Here is a 22,243-nt window from a genome sequence, read left to right as displayed (position 1 = left end):
ATCTACTAAATAAGTTTTATTTAGTTAAAAATAGTTATAAGCTGTGAGCATGAGTACAAACTGTTGTTTGGAAGGATGAAGGAAGCAGTTTTATGGATAGATGCTTTAATATGTCTTCTCAGTGTCTAGTCTCTTATTTCTCTCTTTTGTTACAGTTCTTTCTGATTTTTCCTTCCCATGGCCCTGTCTGTCTTCTTCCTTTTGTATCTATTTGTCTACCTGGGTTTAGCCTTGTGCATCTTTATTTCTGTCTCTCTTGCTCTGATCCTGGAGGCTAAGTATGATGAGCAAGGAGCAGTGTCTTGATATATTGTGGGGGGTTTTCTTCACAGAAATAGGTAGGATGGCTTTCTCATTATGTTAACTGTACTCTAATAGTTAACATCAGAAATCTGGGGTTTCCATAACTGAAAATTAGAAAGTTACGTGTTATAAGCTGACCTCTTCTTGCTGTGGCCTTTGGCTGGTAACCCAGTATAAAAAGACAAGAATACCAAGTAAAGTTTGCTAGCCATCAGAGTCATTAAAATGGTCACTAGAGGCTCGGTGCACAAAAATTTGTGCACTCGGGGGGGAAGGGAGGGCCCCTCAGCCCGGTCTGTGCCCTCTCGCAGTCTGGGACCCCTCGAGAGATAACGACCTGCTGGCTTAGGCCTGCTCCTGGGTGGCAGAGGGCAGGCCCAATCCCTAGGTGCAGCCCCTGGTAGGGCTCAGAGCAGGGCTGATTGGGGAGTTGGGGCGCCCCACCCTGTCATGCACAGAGCAGGGCGGATTGGGAGGTTGTGATGCCACCCTCAGTCACGCTCAGGGTAGGGCTGATTGGGGGGTTGCGGCGCCACCCCCTGTCACGCACAGAGCAGGGCCTATCAGGGGGTTGGGGCGCTTCCCCCTGTCATGCACAGAGCAGGGCCCATCAGGGGGGTTGCGGCGCCACCCCCTGTCACGCACAGAGCAGGGCCAAACAGGGGGTTGGGGCGCTGCCCCTGTCACACATAGAGCAGGGCCCATCAGGGGGTTGGGGTTCCATACCCTGTCATGCACAGAGCAGGGCCAATCAGGGGGTTGAGGAACTCCCCCATGTCACTCACAGAGTAGGGCTGATAGGGGAGTTAGGACACCGCCCCCTGTCACACACAGAGCAGGGCGGATCAGGGGGTTGGGGCGCCGCCACTCTCACACTCAGGGCAGGGCCGATGGGGAGGTTATGGCACTACCCTGTCACACACAGAGCAGGGCCGAACAGGGGGTTGGGATGCCGCACCCTGTCACATACAGAGCCGCAGGGCGATCAGGGGGTTTGGGCGCCGCCCCCTGTCATGCTGATCCAGTGCCAGGAGGCCTTGGGGCTCCGCTGATCCCGGTGCTGGGAGGCATATTACCCTTTTACTATATAGGATAGAGGCCTGGGGGCTGAATGGTTTGCCCTGAAGGGTGTCTTGGATCAGGGTGGGGGTCCCCACTGGGGTGCCTGGCCAGCCTGGATGAGGGGATGATGGCTGTTTGCAGCTGGTCACATACCCTTCAGGGTGGGGGTCCCCACTGGGGTGCCTGGCCAGTCTGGGTGAGGGGATGAGGGCTGCTTTCAGGCTGGCGGTTGACTGAAGCTCCCAACTACTCCTTTTTTTCTTTTTTTTTTTTTTTTTAAATTCTGGGCCAGCTTTAGCTCTGGCTCTAGCTCTGAGGCTTCCGCTGCTGAAAGCAGGTATCTGGTTTGTGTTGGCTCTGAGATCCCTGCTGGCTGAAAGCTGGTTTCTGGGGATTTGTTTAGCTTCTATATTTGTTACAATGTTTCAAACTGCCAGTTCAGAGGCCTACAAGGCAGGCGGGGAAGGTTGGAGTCCTCTGTCACTGAAGCAAGCAAGCCTCATGTTAGCTTCCAGCTGCCTGGCTGCCGGCCGCCATCTTGGCTGGCAGTTAATTTGCATATCACCCTGATTAGCCAATGGGAAGGGTAGCGGTCGTACACTAATTACCATGTTTCTCTTTTATTAGATAGGATAATTTACACTGAATGGGAAAGAAAGGCCTATGAACTTATCATGGGGATTTCTCTTAATTAGATTGATACTAAAATCCACCATTGAACAAAAAGACCTCCTCTACTAACCAGTAGTTATAATCATTTTTTCACATATTTCTCTAAGTTAGAAATAAATTACATGAGAATAAACCCTAGAGAAAAATTGAATGAAAGTTTCCCTTTGAAAGTCATTTTATCCTCTATGCCTTAAACACTGAAGCTTTAGTCATTCTCTAAAACTGAAATCATATTTTCAAAGCTGCTTCTTACGTAGGGCAATCAATCAACCATCCTTAAGACACAGAAAGGGAAGAGGCAGATACTGCCCAAAGTGAAGCATGGTAGTTCCGGAAGTGTCCACGTGGTTAGACTTTCTTCCTCTTCTCAAAGCCCCTGGGTTAGAACCTGTGCAATGTTAGATCCTGGTTTGGCTGTGATTGATAGTCGGAGGCCCTGGAGTCAGGGAGCCCAGGCGACCTCCTGCTCTGCCACTGCGGGCTGCGGGGGTTTTGAGCAAGCCTCCAAATCTCTGTGGCTCTCTTCTTGATGGATAAAATGGAATAATGGAAGGATATACCACATGGGCTTGGAGGTAGGATTAAATAAATATACAGACTTGAAGGACGTGGAAAAATTGGAAAGCCTTCATGAAAATGTTAACCATTAGTCTTATTACTAGGGGCCCAGTGCACAAAAATTTGTGCACTGGGGAGGGGGTTCCCTCATCCCAGCTTGCCCCCTATCACATACTGGGAGCCCTAGGGGATGTCCTACTACCTGCTCCCTGCTCCCCTGGGGGAGCGGGCCTAAGCCACAGTCTGGCCTCCCTTTGTGGGAGTCGACCCGGGCTGATCAGGGGAAGGCACCAGCCCCATCACCGCACTGTTGCAGCCACTGCCAGTCACCGCAGCCACCAAGGTGTTTTCATCAATATGGACTCCAGTCCTTTTACCATGAAAAAATGACAACTTTCTTTAGGCATTTTCAAGAAGTGTCTTTCATAGGATATGACATTTCTTTCTTTCTTTATCCTCACCTGGGGTTATGTTTCCATTGATTTTTAGAGAATGTGGAAGAGAAAGGGAAAGACAGAGAGAAACATCAAAGTGAGAGGAACACTTTGATTGGTTGCCTCCTGCATGAGCCCTGACCTGGGCCAGAGCCAGGGAGGAACCTGCAACCTAGGTACATGCCCTTGGTCAGAATTGAACCCAGAATCTGCGTTGGGCAGGCCGAGGCATTATCCACTGAGCCAAACCAGCTAGGACAGGATATGACATTTCTTAACCCTCCAGCAGCAGACCTTCCTTTTTCTCTCCAGGAGTGTGGTAAAAAAAACCCTAGATCACTTTTTGGACTCTTATTACCCAAGTTACTAAGAATATTACCAGTGGCATACAGGGAGCTTAACCAATCAGCAGTCAGAAAAGGTGTTTCCTCTGTAGTTCACACCAATTGCTGGTTTGGCCCCTGCCCAGGCCTAACGCCTCTGGCGAGTCATTAGCCCTGGGCCAGGGCACCCTCAGCTCCCAGCCTCCGTGGACATCAAGGATCGCTGGCTAGCTCCTCCCTGGCCCGAGGCGTTAGGCCTGGGCCGGGGCACCCCCAGCTCCCCGCCACCGCAGCCATCAATGATCGCTGGCTGGCTCCTCCCTGACCCAGGCCTAAAGACTCAGGCCGAGGTTTTAGGCCTGCGCTGGGGCACCCCCAGCTCCCCGCCGCTGCCATCAACAATCGCTGACTGGCTCCTCCCCGGCCTAAGCCTAAAGCCTCTGGCCGAAGTGTTAGGCCTGGGCCGGGGCACCCCCAGCTCCCCGCTGCTGCCGCCACCAAGGATTGCTGGCTCAATGATTGCTGGCTGGCTCCGCCCCAGTTCCCGCTGCTGTCGCCATCAATGATCACTGGCTGGTTCCTCCCTGACCCAGGCCTAAAGCCTCAGGCCGAGATTTTAGGCCTGGGCCAGGGCACCCCCAACTCCCCGCCGCCACCGACATCAAGGATCGCTGGCTGGCTCCACCTCGGTTCCCCCGCCATCGCCGCCATCAACCATCGCTGGTTCAATGATCGCTGGCTGGCTCCTCCCTTACCCAGGCCTAAAGCTTCAGTCCTTGGCTTGGAGTCGACATATGCAAATTAGCTGCCATCTTGGCTGGCGATTAATTTGCATATCTCACTGATTAGCCACTGGGAAGGGTAGAGGTTGTATGGCTAATTACCATGTTTCTCTTTTATTAGATAGGATTGTTATCATTATTTTTATTAATTATATTCCATTATTTTTAAAACTTTGAGCTGGATATTCTATGCCATTACAGATCAATTATAATAATAAAGCATATTTTAAAAAGCCCCCAAGAATTTCTGTTTGTTTGTTTTCCATATCTGCTTGGAGAAGGTCTTCCCTAAAGTAAATAATTATGTTTTGAAACACCATCTCTTGTTTGTGAGCTTTTATTTTATTTTAGGTTTAGTCCCTGGAAAGTACAACTGACCTGGGAACAACGTGGGTTTGAACGGTGTGTGTCCACTTATACATGAACCTTTCATATCCGTCGGCTTCGCATCTGTGGATTCAACGAACCACAGATGGAAGAGCAGTTTTGCATTTCCAACCATGGTTTCCAGCCATGAATTTGAAATACAGCTTTTGGTTCTTGGTTGGTTGAATCCACAGTATTGAAGGACACACTGTAGAGTCAAAAGTTATACTCTGATTTTCAGCTACTTGGGGCTGGAGGTGGGGAGGCGAGGGTGGCACCCCTAACCCCAGCATTGCTTAAGGGTCACCTGTAACTGGAGATTAATAGAAGGCTGTACATTATAGTCTGAGTTGGTCTCAACCAAAGATATTGAGTAAGGGTGTCCCCACCCCCATTTTGGGTTATAGAATAATTAAAACACTTCAGGGTGTGGATTAAACTATAAAGGCATATTCCTTCAGAATCGTGCTAGACCCAAGTCCAAGGCATCCTGCTTTTTGTAATATTTACAATGAGTACCCTCAAATTTAAGTTGTTGAGTTGTTTTGCTATTTTCAGTCACTAGCCAATAGAATATCATTTTAAAACTAAAATTGACTACTTAAAGATTTCTCCAAATATCATAAATCACACTTTTAAATAAGTTGCTAAGATTGTACTGCAGAATTTAAGTCCCATTTAAAATGATCTGGTTTCAGGTTTGGAATCTTAATCCAATATATGCTTATTTTAAACTCTTTGCTCTTCCTCTGCTTTTGAAAGTACTGTAGAAATTGCCACCGACCCACACTTTCAGAGGAAAGTGAGTAACAGCCATCAGAACCCTTGCCATGGGAAAGGCACCAGGTGTGACAGATTATGTTTAGGACAAATGTGCTTCATGGACCGACAAGTGCTGTCAAGGGCAGGGGCTGGTTCTAGGCTTCTTGGGCTGAGGAAGGGACGTGCACAAAGCCCCATCTATGCACCAAAGTGGGACATAGTTAGGTAAACAGTGGTGATCCTCCCTGAACCTATGTGGCTACTGACAGAGATGTCCGAAGAGTGTGTATTAAGGTGGGAAATGCTCATCATATAGTAAATGAAACAAGCTGCTGATAAAACAGCTTCTGTATTGTTCTCTCGGCTCATGCACTCTGGGGAAGGCCAGACGCCATGTTGTCAGAACACCAATTTTAGTTTAATAAAATACATAGTATGTGAGTTGCTCTTTAATAAGGGGTAATGCTGGAAAGCGGTGCACATGTTACCTTATAAAGCAATGATAATCTTTGAGCAACAATGTTATGGGTGATTTTAATGTACAGATGCATTCTTTTAGTTTTCAAGATTCCTAAAATGAACATGCATGTATTCCTGAATATGGCATTCGCTATATCCAGGGTAAATGGTCAGAAGCAGTTCCAAGGAAAGTTGGTGACTAAAATGCCCCTGTGTTGAATTAACATAAAAACAGGACGGCGTGAAGCAATGCCTCCTCCGAAGCATGACCAGCATGCATTTGTGAAGCAGGAAACAGAGGCCATCATTTAACGAGCACCGGATGGGAACCGGCCATCATGCAGAACACTGTGCACATGACTCCCTTAACTGTGTGAAGTAGAAACAATTATTATCCCCATTTTACAGACCAGGAAGCAGGTTAGAAAAGAAATGTCACTTGCCCAAGGTCATGGCTTAATTACTGTACCAGAAATATTAATTTACATACACACTTCATATTTAATCTGCATGTAGAGATCTAGGCCATTAAGTCCATTTTGATCATAGCAACACACAGACTTGCCATCCATGCCAGTGGATCCCAGGACACCAGCCAGCGGGAGACTCTGGAACACTTTATTCTTTGGCTTTCACTTGGAAGATAGAGACTAATAACCCTCGTGCCCGAACCTACCACCCTAAAGGTTCAGAGTTTCCCACGCCAAACAGACCTGCTCTGAGAGACAAATGCTACCATGACACGGCCTAGCTTCTCCCAGAATGAGGGCCAGCTGCCACCCCTCTGCCAGCAGACACAGCATCCCTCTCGGTGCCTGGCATCCAAACCCTGAAGGGAGTCACAGCTCTCGATCATTAGAGACAAAAACGAAATGAAACGAAATGGGATTTATCGTTAACAGACTCGGGGCTTTCTTTGGCGAGAACAGGAGAAACCATCATGGTTTTATGTTTATTGGCTTCTAGGACCAAGAGTTTTCTCTGGTGAGAGGGTGAGGCAGCTTTTCTGGTCTAGCCGCTTGCCTTCCCCGCACTGGAGGTGCCTCGTTGTGTTGACTGGGATTTAGAAATAACCATAGTTCAGGTTTCTCAACCGCAGCTCCACTAACATTTGGGGCTGAATGACAGCCTGTGGTGGGGGCTGTCCTCTGCATTGTGGGATGTTTAGCAGCATCTATGTCCTCTACCCACCAGATGCCAGGAACACCCCCTTAGTTACAACAATTGACAAATAAACCCCGAGGATCACCCTGATGGAGAACTCCAGTTCACGGTGTGTTTCCTCTCCTCACTTTTTTACATCCTTAAAAAAAAAAAAAAAAGCTTTACATTCCCACAGAAGAGAATGGGCAGTGTGCATGCCACATAAGTTTGTTCCTTTGGCTGACTGGGCAAAGGTTGGCATGTGACCCAAGCTGGGCCGATCATACTTAGTGTTTTCTGAGAATGCATTTAAGACATAAACTGAGTCAAATATATTTGGGACATACCATGATGCTGAGGGAGTTCAGAGCAGGCACAATGGAAATAAAAGCCTCACTCCGTCCTCGAGTTATGGGAGGCAAAGGTTCAAATCCTCGAAGAGGGAACCAGTCCACACAAAGGAGAATGAAGGAAACAGGTCAGAAACAAAGCAGATGGAGAATTTTTGAATTCTCCAGGCAGCTGAGGTTTGGCTGAATTTCCTGTGACCAGCTCGCCCAGAATTTTTCTATTTTCTTAAAAAATAACTTCATCTTTACTTGGCCCAGTTTGAGAGTGTTTCTCTTACTAACTACATAGTGATTCATAATGAAAATCCGTAACAGGAGCCAATCTGGAAGGCTTTTTACCATCTATATCTGGAGCCAGAAGAGTGAGCCCTGAGCCAGAAAAGTCAAGCTCCAATTCCTGCCGTGTGACCCTGAGCATGTGACTCACTTCTTTAACCCTGATTTCCTTACTGAAGAGTTTGGAGGTCAACTCATATGTGGCTCTAAAATGATAAAAGCTGAAGCTGGCAAGAGAAATGTGTGGTCTCTTTGAACCTTGGACTCACTGTTTGATAGATCATATAAAATTGCTTTAAAGATGGTGCTCAAGACCTAGTATTACTATGTCAGTTACTCAGGGATCAAGAGTTAGTTAAGCCCAGCCGGTGTTGCTCAGTGTTTGAGCATTGACCTATGAACCAGGAGGTCACGGTTTGATTTCCAGTCAGCACACATGCCCAGGTTGAGGCTCCATTCCCAGTGGGGGTTATGCAGGAGGCAGTCGATCAATGATTCTCTATCATTGTTGATATTTCTATCTCTCTCCCCCTCTCCCTTCCCCTTGAAATCAATAAAAATATATTAAAAAGAAAAAGAGTTAGTTGAGCTACGACTTATCATCCATGAGACACTGAAAATTACTTAACCCTTCTAAGCCTCACTTTCTTCATGAATTAAATGCAGGGCAAGTGTACCTGTGCCAGGGGTCCCTGTCTCCTGGCCTTCAAGCCCTGGCCCATTTCCACACTGAATGCAAGGGCTGATGTGTATAACCAATAGGTTATCATGGAAACAAGGACGTGTCACTTCTGAGCTTAGATTGTCAAAAGGTCATTTTGGCTTCTGTATGGTTCTCCTGGCTCACGCACTCTGGGGGAGGCCAGATGCCATGTTGTCAGGATGCCAAGCTTCTACAGAGAGGTCCCCTGGCGAGGAGCTGGGGCCACCTGCCCACAGCCAGGTGAGAGAGCCGTGTTAGAGCCGTCTTCCAGTGCCAGGCGGGCTGTGACCGCAACTCCAGGAGAAACCCTGAGCCAGAACCAGCCAGCAAAGGTGAATTATTGACCCACAGGAACTGAGATAATGTCTGCTGTTTAAAGCTGCTAAATGTGGAGGGTAATTTGTTGCAGAGCAAATGATCTAGTGCATGGGAAGTGTTTAGGACAGTGCTTGGCACACTCCATCATGAATGTATGTGAAGCACCAAGCATATAGTAAATGCTCATTAAATATGTGTTATATGAAGGTTAGGTATTGTTTTCTTACTACCATTATCACCCGCATCATTGTATGCAACCTCAATCCACAATCACTTCCCAAATGAGCTGGATTCTCACATTTCTTCTCTAAAATTGTGAAAATAGAGCTACTTAAAAATGTGATAGCCCGAGAAACAAGAATTAAAACTCTACCCCGAGGGCTGGCATTTACTCTGGATGCCCCTTGTTGACTATCCTGAGCCACATTTAGGTGAAACAGAAATGTATGTTGTGCCCGGTGAGCCCAACCCCAGGTGAGCACCCGGAGAGAGAGAGGGAACACCAGTGACTCACCGTCCACACAGGAAGGCCGGTTCCTGGTCGTTCCGGCCACTTTCCCAGGTAGACAGGAGCACTTCACCGTCTGCGACCGCTCCTCGATGCGGTTCTTATTACAGCATCTGTGCGCGGCTATCACTTCACACGTCCCTCCTTCTGGAGAGAGAGAAAGAATAGGGCATCTGATGAGAGGGGATTCAAGCGGCCATTTATGCCTGTGGGGATCCGTGGGGAAGGCTGGGGAAATGGTGTAAGAGAGAAATGATAGAAACAGCCACCCTGAGATCTAATTCCTACGGGATTCTTCCCACCCTCTCCATGTAACATGTACATATACATGTAGACACAATTATGTACAAGGTCTGTGTGATCTTGAGGAGGACAACGGCATTGCAATACACTTCAAATAATGCAACAAAGGCACCATGCAGAGCCCCGGGGAGGGCGACTTGGGGCTGACGCACTGAAAGGCCGAGCTCAGCGAGCGCCTGGGGCTGCCACAGAGAAAGGGGCGGCCTGACCTGAGTGCCTGAGACAATGGGAGCTCACTGCTGGGTTACCTTTGATTTGCGATTCTCTGCGCTCCCGTTAATGGCAAGCACCTGCTCCTCCAGCGATGCAGCGCCTGCAGAGGTGGGAGGACTGCCCAGGATTTCTCTCTCCCTCCCGCCGCCTGCCCTCGCTCAAGGGGGCTCCATGGAACATCTAACTGGGAGTCATTTCCCCAATCCAGATCCATTCCAGAAATTATAGGAATAACCGCTGGGGAAAATAGGTCTGTGCTGTAAATGGCACCTCAAACCAGAGACCGAAGCAGAAGGCTTCGCTGGTTGCTGCAGGCCAGCCATGCATTCCTCAGCGTTCCTTGGCACCTATTCATGTCTGTCCCTCTCCTCCCGGTTCTTCCTGGGCGCACTGCCATGACTGTGAGGTTTGGTGAGCATTCAGGTGGGCCTGTCCTGCCTGCAGGGCATCCTGTTCCCAGGGGACATAAAAGACACTCCAAGTGTCCAAGAACCAGAAATTATCTTCCCAACATCAAGCTTTGCATTTAGAAAAACTGTTTTTCTTTTGACAAGAATCAGCCATAACATTTATGATTATTGGCATTTAGGATTCAGTTGGCAGAAATGCAACACACATTTGCTAAGCAACCACTATATACAAGTTACTGTGTTATAAACTGTATGGGAGCACTTAAAAAGGGGGGGGGGAAGGAAATTAAGAAAAAAGAGAGAAAAAAATCATTGATAAAAGGAGAGGGCGGGGAGGAAGGAGCGAGGACTGAAGGCAGCTCCTTCCTGTCCTAAAATGTACAGTGTAGTCAGTGCTCCTCAGTGCAGGGGTGGGGGCTGAGGTGGTCTGACTATTTGTCCTACCCACTAATGATATTTGACAAAACTGGAGACATTTTTAATCATCATGACTGTGAAAGTTGGATGAAACTTTCCATCGGTTGCCTCCTGTACATTCCCCGACCAGGAATCGAACCCACAACCTGGATATGTGCCCTGACTGGAAATCAAACCATGACCCTTCAGTCAATGCTCCAACCAACTGAGCCACACCAGCCGGGGCACATCACTATTGCATTCAATATGTTGCTCAAAATATTCCAACTTTGGCCACTGTGAGCTCTTTCAGGTGATTTCTGTGTATTCCCCTTTCCCCTTTTCTTGAGCACTTCCTTACTCTCTGGTGCTACAAGACCCTCCAGATTTACCTCATTTATGTCCTATGCTGGTCCTAGAATCAGCCATTTCTCTAAGGAGACTGTCATTTAATAATATTAAATACATTATTTATATCATTAAATTATTAACTAGAGGCCCAATGCACGAAATTCATGCAAGGGGCTTGGCCCTCGCAGCCCCAGCTTCATCCAGAAGGTCATCCGGAAGGATGTCTGGAAGGTTGTTTGGCTGCCTGGTCTAATTAGCATATTATGCTTTTATTATTATAGATATTAAATAATATATTATATTATTAATATATTATTAATATTAAATAACGTTATTTATTTAAAATTATTTAAATGATTTATAATTTTTCAATTAAAGTTGACATTTATTATTATACTAGAGACCTGATGCATGAAATTTGTGCAAGGGCCTTAGCCCTCGCTGCCGCAGCAGCTGCCTCGGCCCTCCCAGCCTTGGCTTCGTCCAGAAGGTCATCTGGAAGGATGTCCGGAAGGACATCCAGAAGGTGGTTTAGCTGTCTGGTCTAATTAGCATATTACGCTTTTGTTATTATGATTAATTTCAGGTGTGTAGCATAGTGATTAGACATTTATATAATTTACAAGGTGACTTCCCCAATAAGTCTTGCACTCACCTGACACCATATATAGTTATTAAGATACTACTGATTATATTCCCTACACTGTAATTTACATCCCCATGACTATACTGTAACTGCCAATTTTTACTTTTTAATCCCTTCACCTTTTTCACCCAGCTCCCCAAACCCCTTCCCATCTGGCAACCATCTGTTTATTCATTCTATCTATGCATTTGTTTCTGTTTTGTTTGTTTATTTTGTTTTATAGATTCCACATTAAGTGAAATCATATGGTAGCTGTCTTGCTCTATCTGACTTATCTCATTTAGCACAATACCCACTAGGTACATTTAAGTTGTCACAAATAGTGAGATTTCATTCTTTTTTATTACTGAGGAAAATTCCATTGTCTATATATACTACATCTTCTTAGCCAATCCTTTTTCAATTGGAGCATTTAATCCATTTATATTTAAGGTAATATATGGTTATATAGAGATATGTGTAATCCATTTACATTTAAAGTAATATATAGGTATGTAGTTCCTGCCATTTTATTAATTGTTCTCTGTTTTTATAGTTCTTCCCCATTGCTTACTAGAGGCCTGATGCAAGAAATTTGTGCCAGAGTAGACCCAGGTGCCAGCACTGGCTTCTCTCTGGCACCTGGGACTCAGGCTTCCCTCCGGCTGCATCTGGAAGGACAGAAGGACGTCCGGAAGGACATCTGCTCTAATTAGCATATTACGCTTTTATTGTTATAGATTCTCTGCTCTTGTATGTTGATGACTTTTTGTAGTGTTGTATTTGGATTCCTTTCTCATTGTTTCTTGAATATCTCTTATAGACTTTTGGGTTTTGGTTTCCATGTACTTCATGTATACCAAGCTACATCTATAATAGTCTATTTTAATTTGATCATCACTCTAAAATTACTACCACTTTTACTCACCCCTTCTATGTTTATGTTTTGTCATATTTTTTATTTCTTTTTTGTGTGTGTATTTGTGTGAATTCTTTAATTTACTGTTAAAATTATATGTGATCTTCTTACATTTGCTGTTTAAAAACAATATTTTTATTGATTTAAGAGAGAGAGGGAGAGGAAGGGAGGGATGGAAACATCAATGATGAGAAACATCATTGATTGGCTTCTCCTGCATACCCTTTACTGGAGATCGAGCCTATAACTCTGGCATGTGCCCTGACTGGGAATTGAACTATGATTTCCTGGTTCATGGGTTGATGCTTAACCACTGAGCAATACCAGCTGGACCCTACATTTTCCTTTTAAGCTTTATACTAGTTTTAGTGTTGGTTGATCCACTGCTTTTGTCAGTTAGAATTATTTTTTTTTGCAATATTTTCTCATGTATACTTTAAATTTTTTTCTCCTTAAAAATGTTCCTCTAACAATACTGGTTTGGTAGTGATGAACTCATTCAGCTTTTTCTTGTCTGGGTAGCTCTTTACATGTTCTTTGATTCTAAATGATAGTTTTGCTGGATGGAGTTATCTTGGTTGTAGGTCCTTGCTTTATATGACTGAATATTTTGTGCCAATCCCTTCTGTTCTGCAAAGTTTCTGTTGAGAAATCAGGTGATAGCCTAATGGGAACTCTCTTGTAGGTCACTGCTTTTCTCTTGCTACTTTTGTACTGGGCTGCATATCTGGCACTTAGGCCAGACGGGGCTCGCTGTGCTGTCTGTTCCTAAAACATATAGATAGGAAGGTACTGACATCCGGCCAGGCCTTGAGATATGGTCTCATGGCCCCTTCCCGGCACTCTGTACTCTCTGTTCCTAGAACACATAGATAGGAAGGTAGTCACTGTATGATGCTATACTGTGTCGAGAACTAATTATGTAAACAAGGCTTTGTAACTAACTTTGTGGTTTTTGCAAATAAAAACGCTGTAACTCTTGCAGTCAGGGCTGCAGTTCAGCCTCTGCTTCGGCAGGGTGCTGTAACTGTAGTCAGCTGGCCAGCTTAATAAAGGCTCTTAAATTTAAATTCTGAGTCGGTGGTCTATCTCGCTAAGTGAACTCATAACACTTTTATGATTTTCTCTTTGTCTTTAATCCTTGGCATTTTAATTATGATTTGTCTTGGTGTGGGCCTCTCTGTGTTCATTTTGTTTGGGACTCTGTGATTTCTTGATTTGTGTGTGTATTTCCTTTACCTGGCTAGTGAAATTTTTTGTCATTATTTCTTCACATAGGTTTTCAATCCTTACTCTCTCTCTCTCTCTCTCTCTCTCTCTCTCCTCCTTCTGGGATCCCTATGATATGAATGTTGTTACACTTAGAGTTGTCCCAGAAGTCTCTTAAGCTATCCTTATTTAAATGTATTTTCTGCTACCTTGTCTACCAAATTGCTGATTTGATTGTCTATTTAGTCTGATCTGCTATTGGTCCCATCTGATATATTTTCAATTTTAGTTATTGCATTCTTCATTTTTGACCAGTCCTTTTTTATGCTTTCCATCTCCCTTTTTATGCTTTCTATCTCTTTGTTGAAGTTCTCACTAAGATCACCTATCCTTCCTCTGAGTTCATGGACACTCCTTATCAGCTGTATTTTTAAATCCACCTCTGATAGATTGTATCCAGTTTGTTTAGTTTCTTTTTTGGAGTTTTGTCCTGCTCTTTCATTTAGGGCACATTTCTTTGTCTTATTTTGGTTGTCTCCCTGTATTTGTTTCTATGTATTAGGTAGATCTGTTATGAGTCCCAGTATTAGCAGAGTAGCCTCATGCAGCAGGTGTCCTAGTCCCCTGGGCAAAGTGCTCCAGGAGTGTATCTTGTGTGTCTGAGACTTGATTGTTGTTGGCATATCAGTGGGTGGGATTGACCCTTAGGTTGACTGGCTGTGAGAACTGGCCATGACTATAGCAGACAAACTTTTGTGTGGGGCTTACCCATGGAGTGGGATTCACTTTAGCAGGCTCAGGTGTCAAGTCTGCCCTTTGGGTGTGATGTTTGTGGCATTAATTGGGTGGTCTTCTTGTGTGGTCTGAAGTTTGCCACCAAGTATATTGATTCTGGGGCATTGGGGTAGGGACTCTGGTTAAGGCCAAGTTTAACCACTGCCTGTGTCCAGTCCAGGGCCACCTGGTAGGAGCTACAAAGTGATCTGCACTTGCTAGATGCCTATGCTGGCCTTGGAAGTGCCTGGGAATGGCTATGCTATGAACTGAGACCACCTGCCACTAGTACAGGGCTTGGAGTCACTTAGCCAGAGGCATGGAGCATGTCAAGGCCAGCTGCTGCTTGTTTGGGTTTTGGTATCTTAGAGAAATTTAGGAAAGTCCACAGTGTGGGCTCAGGCTGGATGCTTGTTTGGATTACCTCTTAAAGAGGATCTGTGGATTGGGTGGGGCAGGCACTCAGAGAATTACCAGGGTGGGGCAAGAACAGTGTTAATCAGGTTAATGCAGACTAAGATTTGGTGGCAGCCTGCACCTGCAGGTTGTGTGGGGTGAGGGCTCAACAGAGAAACAATGGTACCTGCCTGAGCCTTAGTCCTAGAGAAAACTGCCCTTCCCACCCTCTCCTTGAAACCAGACAACTCAGTTCTTCCCTGTATGTCCCTGATGCTTTGTGGATGCTTTCCATTCACTGGAGCTTAGGGCCAGTGTTTGTGAGCTGGTGAGTTTGTGTGCAGGCCTGTTAAGAGGACTCCTGGGTCTACAGCAGCCTTCTGCCTCATCTGGAAGGAATCCCTGGTTTTCACATCTAACTGCTGTGGGGACTCCTCCTCTAGGCACTGGTGCTCTGAGCTGAGGAGCCCAGTGTTTGGATACTGGGATCTTCCCAGCTGAGCTATTCATCCTGATTCTTAACTGCCACATGTGGGTGTGGGGCCAGTTGCTTTCATGTCTTTACTCCTCTTACCAGGCTCCATGTTGCTTCTCCTTTATATGCTTAGTTATAGAATTTCTGTTCATCTAGTGTTCAAGTGGTTGTTCTATAATTTAGTTATAATTTGGATGTGGTCATGGGAGGAGGTGGACCCAGTGTTTATGTAGTATGCCATCTTGACCAGAAGTCCCAGTCAGGGTATTTAAAAAAAACAACAACATTAGAGTACATGGAACTGAATACCTGAAATAGCATTTAATTTGAGCTGGCTTCCATCTCCAGAGAGAGACCTTATTCCATGTTGCAATGCAGCGCAAATGGGTATTTTAAAGCCAGTAACTGACGTGATCTGAATATTGCTCTAGAGTGACCAACTAGGCTGCTGTTTTCAGTAGTGGTCAGAGAAGTGCAAGGTGCCAAACGGAGGGAACAAAAAGCCAATCGATGCAAGTTTCTGAGCAGGAAGTAAGGAGGCTTGAACTGGATGGTTGAAAGACAATCTCAGTGTCACCACATGCCCATCATTGGGATTAGAGTTAATGGAACAGCAGTGTTAATCACACATTACACTCTAACACAGACACCTACAATTAGGTCCCTTTAGCTTGTAATTGTCAGCTGCAAGTTCCCTCAGTCAAGTCAGTAATAGCTGGTTTTTTCGTCATGAAAATTCCACTAATTTAAAAGTAACCATCTGACTTTAATAAAAGACTAAAGCAATGCTTATGACTGAAAACAGTACAAAGCTTATGAAAGGTCCAGGTTGTATCTTGAATCTTATTTGATTTACAGTCAGTCCAGCAGACCCAGTGATAGACATGCCAGACTGAGTTACTGCACTGACTTAAATAATATGAACAACAAGGTGGCCCCAGGAAGCCAAAACTCAATCCCTCCCAGCACAGTTGTGAATGAAGAAAAGGGGCAGCTCTGTGTCATCTCAGTGCTCACTGCCATTTTGGGAGCTCAGAAGAGGGTGCTGGGCACTGCACTTGGCTCTTAACCTACATTATTTATAAGCCTCATAACAATTGTACAGCTATTGTCCCACTTCACAGCCAAAAACCTGATGCTCAAAGAGGTTGAAAAACCTGCTCAGAATCACACACGTGCGACCCAGATGTGTTTGACTCTAAAACTCATACTATTTTTGCATCTTATCACAACTAGTAAGTCTTTGCTGATGAAACATTCCAAAAGGAAGTCTGACACTTTGCTTAGAATGGTGATCATGGTTAACTAACCAACTTGCCCTCCCTAACCTCCCAATCAAGTTTTGACCTCATTTGCTACCACCCTCTCTCTGCTTCGGGGACACGGTTTTTTTTAAAGGCTATGGCCTAAACATGATGGGCATGATCCTTTTTGAGGGCTGCTCTAAATCCATGAGGTGTTGCTCTAAATAGCAGGCATTTTTGGTTTTGACAAGTTGAACCCTGCACCTCTTGGGGCACCCTTCTCACAGATCTCTGGCTCATTCTCTCACTTCTACATATTTGCCCAAATGCCTTAGTATCAAAGGCACATTTGACCACCCTATTGAAATCATAATTCCCTTAGCCAGCATGTTGGACTATGCCCCACCTGCCCTCCAGGGTACCTGTAACTCTCAAATATAGTGTATAATTTATTTATTAATTATACTTATTGTCTGTGTGTTTTTCCCCTGGTATGTAATATCCTTAAGGACAGGGGATACTGCTGTTTTCTTTATTAAACATTGTCTGGCATATTATTATTGGGGTTTAAAAGGTGCCTCTAATACATATTTCATTTAATCTTCAAAATAATTCAAAGACAGAAATGGGACTCCTGTTATCCCCATTTTCTAGTGAAGATGCAGGCTAAGAACAGCCAAATGACATGGCCATATACATAATGATGATAATAATAATATCACAGGAACTAAACATTCATTGAATATTTACTATGTGTCTGACATCATGGTAGGCACATTACAAACCCTCAATGCAGTTTTTTCTCACACAAGCCCAATGAGGTTATGATTTCCCTCATTTTACAGAGGAGGCAACTGAGATCAAGAGGAGCTTAAACATTTGCCCACATTTTACCTAGTGGTGGCCGGCCGCATCTGGACCAGAACCTAGATCCTCTGACCGCATACACGGTGCTCTTTCCCAGTCCCACCCAGGCACTCATGCTGCCAGTGACTGAGAACTGACAAGTACTCCATTTTCATTAAAACCTTGTATATAAAATCAATGACGCCAGACCACATTTTCCTCAGGCCCATGAATGATGGATTTGCCCACTGGAAGCTAGAGAGGTATTGCTCTAAATAACAAGCTCATGTGGTCTTGCCAAGTTGAACCAGGGCTTCAATTATACCTACTGCTCAGGTATGCCAATGTGGAGTCCAGACCAGGTCTCGGAGGCCCACGGGACCCTAACATTTAGAAAGTCTGATTGGAGCCATCATACTCAAATTTCCTGACCCCCAAGGTTTACATTTGTGACTGACAGCCATAGTTGATCAGAGAAATGTAATCTTTCAGCCTATTCTGATGGTGAAATCCAGTTCTACTGATTTGTGTTGACAAAATAAAAATACTGGATTTCAACAGGACAAGGCTCACATCTGTGGTCTTTGATAAGAAGCTTTCAAGTTATGCTTGTGGGGCTCTACAGATTATCTGAGAGGGTCCAGTTACGTCACCGGAGGAAAGAACAAAGCAGCTCTAGTTATTTTATTGTTGACCTTCAGTATAATAGTCTATTCTTCTGTGATTGCTCTACTAAGGAAAGTGAAAATAACTGTACACAGCTGATGCTCAGCCCCCTCACATACTGACAAGTATTTGTTGGATAGATGGATGGATAGATGGATGGATGGATGGATGGATGGATAGCTGAACAAGATGAAAAATAAATTACAAATCTGTCCTGGATCTTTGCACACTCAAACAGCATGGAACTATTTCTTGAGAAGGTTGAATGTCTTTGGTATAGTAGTGTAGAATTACTTTGTAAGATACATTCCCCCTCCAAATTCTATCTGAGTTTTACTTCTTGGCTATATCAACAGTCCATGTTTACTTTGTCTACCCAAGACATAGTGAGAAGCTAATCAAATTCTGTAAAAAGAAATAAAATTATGGACTTCTATTATAATCACAGGGACATAATTTCTCAAAGACACTCTGGAACAGACTTTTTTAAAAAAATATATTTTCACTAGAGGCCCAGTGCATGAAATTCATGCATGAGTAGGGTCCCTAGGCCTAGCTGGTGATCAGGGTCAAACGGGGCCTTCCAGCTGCTGGCCAGGCCCTTCCTTTGTTCTGCACCATCCCCTGGTGGTCAACACACAGCATAGTAAGCATCCCAGTCTCCTGGTCGAACTCCCATGGGGACAATTTGCATATTAGATTTCTATATATATAGATGGATTTCAGAGAGGAAGAGAGGAGAGAGAGAGAATGAACATCATTGATGAGAGAGAATCATTGATCGGCTGCCTCCTGCACGACCCCTCCTGGGGATTGAGCCCACCACCTGGGCATGTACCGTTGACCGGAATTAAATCCAGGACCCTTCAGTCCACAGGTTGATGCTCTATCCACTGAGCAAAACCAGGTAGGGCTGGAACAGACTTTTAAGTCTTGCTTACCTACTGTCCTCATTTGCTGGCTGTTTGAAAAGGGGGACTAGAAACCAAAACATTCTGTAGATTTGTCCCAATAAAAGCAAAGTAAAGTTAGATTTGTCATAACTTTTTCTGAGAACTAGAAAAATGTCCCTCAAACATATTTTATCTGCATTTAAAAAATTACCTAGGTAACTGTTCTTTGAAACCTAACTGTAAAGATCATTATAAAATCATAAAGTTATTTGTCATGTAGAAATCTTTCAGACTTTTCTTTGGCACAAATATCAATCTATTCCCAAGTTTTATTTCAATCTGAGTCAAAATGATTTCAAGATGATCTGTGGCCATCAAAGCAAAAATCATTTAAGTGCTCAGGAAATTGAGTTTCCTGTTTTTGCTTATGGATTATCAGTAAAATGGCTTCCTTTCTGGATTTTACCCAGCATCCATAGATCCAGCAAACAAGACAGTGAGGTAACCTGCAAGCTAATGGCAGAGAATGTGGTGCAAGGAACAAGCCAGTATGGAGGTTGTCCATACTATTCAGAGTTTTCAGGCTATTGTTTCTATCCTCACCTTTCTTTGTCTATAGAAAACACATCTAAGATAAAATATAAGAAATTAGCTTTATACCCTAAAACAAAGGGGTCCCATTGTTCTTTCAGATTAGAAGGTAAGTATAGTAATTGTCTGGCTAATGCAGGCTATCTGAAAAAATTAGATGTGTTGGATGGACATCAGTTTCCAAGTTCACCCTCCACCACACATTTTCAGAATGATTGTATTGCTTCTCCTTTGTCCATGTTCCCCCAGGCGGTGATGGGAAGGTCCCCTGCAGGGTAGCTCTGCTAAGCATCTGTCCACTTCCCCTTCTTTCTTTCTCTTTGGTTTGTCAGAGCTCTGAGTACATTATGAAAACCTATTTTTAACAGGAAAGAAAGTTTCTAATATCCAAAAAGGGGGGAAAAAGACAGCATTTCAAGATTATTCCTGGCAGCATCAACTCTCAGAGCTGGAAAAGTTAAAAAATTGCCAACCCCAATATGCTTCTAGCAGTGATACCTCCTTCCCAGCTCAATGTATCATTGTCTTGCCCTATTCAAGTGAGGAAACATAAAGAAGATGAATTAATAAGGATACCATTTCCTATAAAGAGTCCCCATTGATGAAAATTATATATCACTAGAGGCCTGGTTCACGGATTTGTGCCTGGCCTATGGGGATCGGGCTGAAACCAGCTCTCCAACATCCCCTAAGGGTCCCGGATTGTGAGAGGGCACACACCAGGCCAAGGAACCACACTGGTGCACAACTGGGGCTGGGGAAGGACTGTGGGAGAGCTCCAGGGTGTATCCAGCTCATCTGGCCCAGTCCTGATTAGCCAGATCCCAGCAGCAAGCTAACCTACCACTCAGAGAGTCTGCCCCCTGGTGGTCAGTGTGCGTCACAGTGACTGGTGGAACTGTTGAATGAACAGTCAGACACTTAGCATATTAGGCTTTTATTATATAGGATAATGGAAAGGAAAGATGAGGTTAGGAATTGGCAGGCAGATGGCTAAAAACTTGAAGGTTGGCATCATGAAACAGAGTTTGCCCCCCAAATAAACATCTAATAGAAATAGCTTATATCAGCCAACTGAATTGCTCTGAGCTACAAACTGGCTCAGCCATTGAAGAATGAGCACTTGTGGGAAATTGCTAATGTCTAATCCTTTTCTGAATGCCAAAGAAGTTGACATTCAGTAGTATATTTTGGTGTTGATGGTTTCATGTCTATGACTCAGCATAGCCAAGCAATTCAAAATTATTACACCACCAGCTTTTCTGGGAAAGAAGATGCTAGAGAAGAATGTAAAGTTTGAATCAAAGAAAATTATATTTTAAAAAAGGACTAACATAAGTTTAAATATAAGTCTATACATTTTTTTGGATCCTATATTCACTATATAGGTTTTCTTTAGGTGGTCACCTTGAACCCCCATTATATGATCCTATAACTTCTCATAATTATACCACATTAATAATCACAATGCATTATTTTGGCATTTTAAATAATGTTTTACTTTTCTTATAGAGGGTAAAGCCAGCAATTTTTCTGTTTCATCACTTTATCCTGAGTACTGGGCCCAGGTCTGTTCTATAAATTTTTGTTGAATGAACCCATTTCCTAAAGAGTATCTCTTGACCCGCATTGTATGCTTTCAACAAGCTGGCCTTTTGTGGTGTGCTTCCTGGAATAACTGGTTCACTGTCTGCATGTCCTGTTGGGCTGGACTTTTCATGATAGTAGAGACCACATCCTGTTTACTTCTTTATCCCTAGTGACTGGCATAATAGTACACAGGAACATATTTGTAAATGATTAAATGACTGACTGATAAGAGAAAGAAAGAAAGAAAGAAAGAAAGAAAGAAAGAAAGAAAGAAAGAAAGAAAGAAAGAAAGAAAGGGAGAAAGAAGTCAGAGGAGGAAGGGACCTGGCCAGTGTGGCTTAGTTGATTGGGTGTTGTTCTGTGCAATGAAAGGCTGCAGGTTTGATTCCTGTCAGGGCATATGCCTGGGTGGCAGGCTTAATCCTCAGTGCAGGAAGCAGCCGATGGATGTTTTGCTCTCACATGGATGTTTCTCTCTCTCTCTCTCTCCCTCTTCCTTCCTCTTTCTCTAAAAATCAATTTTAAAATCTTTAAAGAAATAAAAAGAAAGGAATGGAGTGTGAGGAGAGAAAGAAAGAGGAAAACAAGAAAACAAGTAAAATGAAAAAAAAAAGAAATATTGTGGGAAGAGATCAACCAAATAACTTGTGTGCACGAATGCATAACACATGGACACAAATAATAGTGTGGTGAAGGCCTGAGATGGGGCAGGGCCAGGCTAGAGTGAATCAATGGGGGGAGGGGGGAAGAGAGTAAGTAATACTTTCAACAATAAAGATTTTTAAAATATTTTAAAAAAGAAAAGAAGAAAGATTGAACATCAATTAATTATTTTGCTGGAACTTTCCCTGAGTATCCATATGTAGTCTTTTCAGAAAACAAACTTGAATAATAAATGTAGCTTTTAGAATGAAATTTTTGCACCTTCAAGAAAAATCAACTTGAACATTGGTTTGGAGTAGAGCCAAATGGTACAAATAAAAGCACTTTATTCTAAAAAAAAAAAAAGACTGGAAAATGAAATAGCAATTAAGAGAAATCATAAAGAGACTTTAGTCCTTTCAGTCCTAATTAATAGTTAAGCCAGAACATATCTACTCATAGACCAACTTTTCAAGGAAATGACTAAAATGTGACTAAGGAATGTTAAGCCTGACATGATTACTCAGACCCTTGCATTTTCATTTTATTGCAATGGTTCCTTCCTTTAAAAGCTACTATCTGTGAGACAAAGCACAGATTTCTGAGATTCACTTTTATGGGACTTCTGGATCAAGGCCTTATAAATAGCTCTCTTAGAATCTATTCTAGCAGATGTCAGAA

At 43.8% G+C, this 22,243-nt stretch overlaps 1 protein-coding gene across 1 annotated transcript in view; it reads right to left on the bottom strand.

Moving 5' to 3' along the window:
- TAFA1 (TAFA chemokine like family member 1) overlaps positions 1-22,243 on the bottom strand; it is a 518,247-nt gene that overhangs the window by 109,484 nt on the left and 386,520 nt on the right. The window contains exon 3 of the mRNA XM_070390977.1: positions 9,026-9,166. Within this exon, the coding sequence (XP_070247078.1) occupies positions 9,026-9,166 (141 nt within the window). The remainder of the gene's footprint in view (positions 1-9,025; positions 9,167-22,243) is intronic.

Source organism: Myotis yumanensis, unplaced genomic scaffold (assembly GCF_028538775.1).
Source record: "Myotis yumanensis isolate MYYU_CA2020_CCGP unplaced genomic scaffold, mMyoYum1.0.hap1 SCAF_14, whole genome shotgun sequence".
NCBI lineage: Eukaryota > Metazoa > Chordata > Mammalia > Chiroptera > Vespertilionidae > Myotis > Myotis yumanensis.
This window is presented reverse-complemented; position numbering and strand designations above follow the sequence as displayed.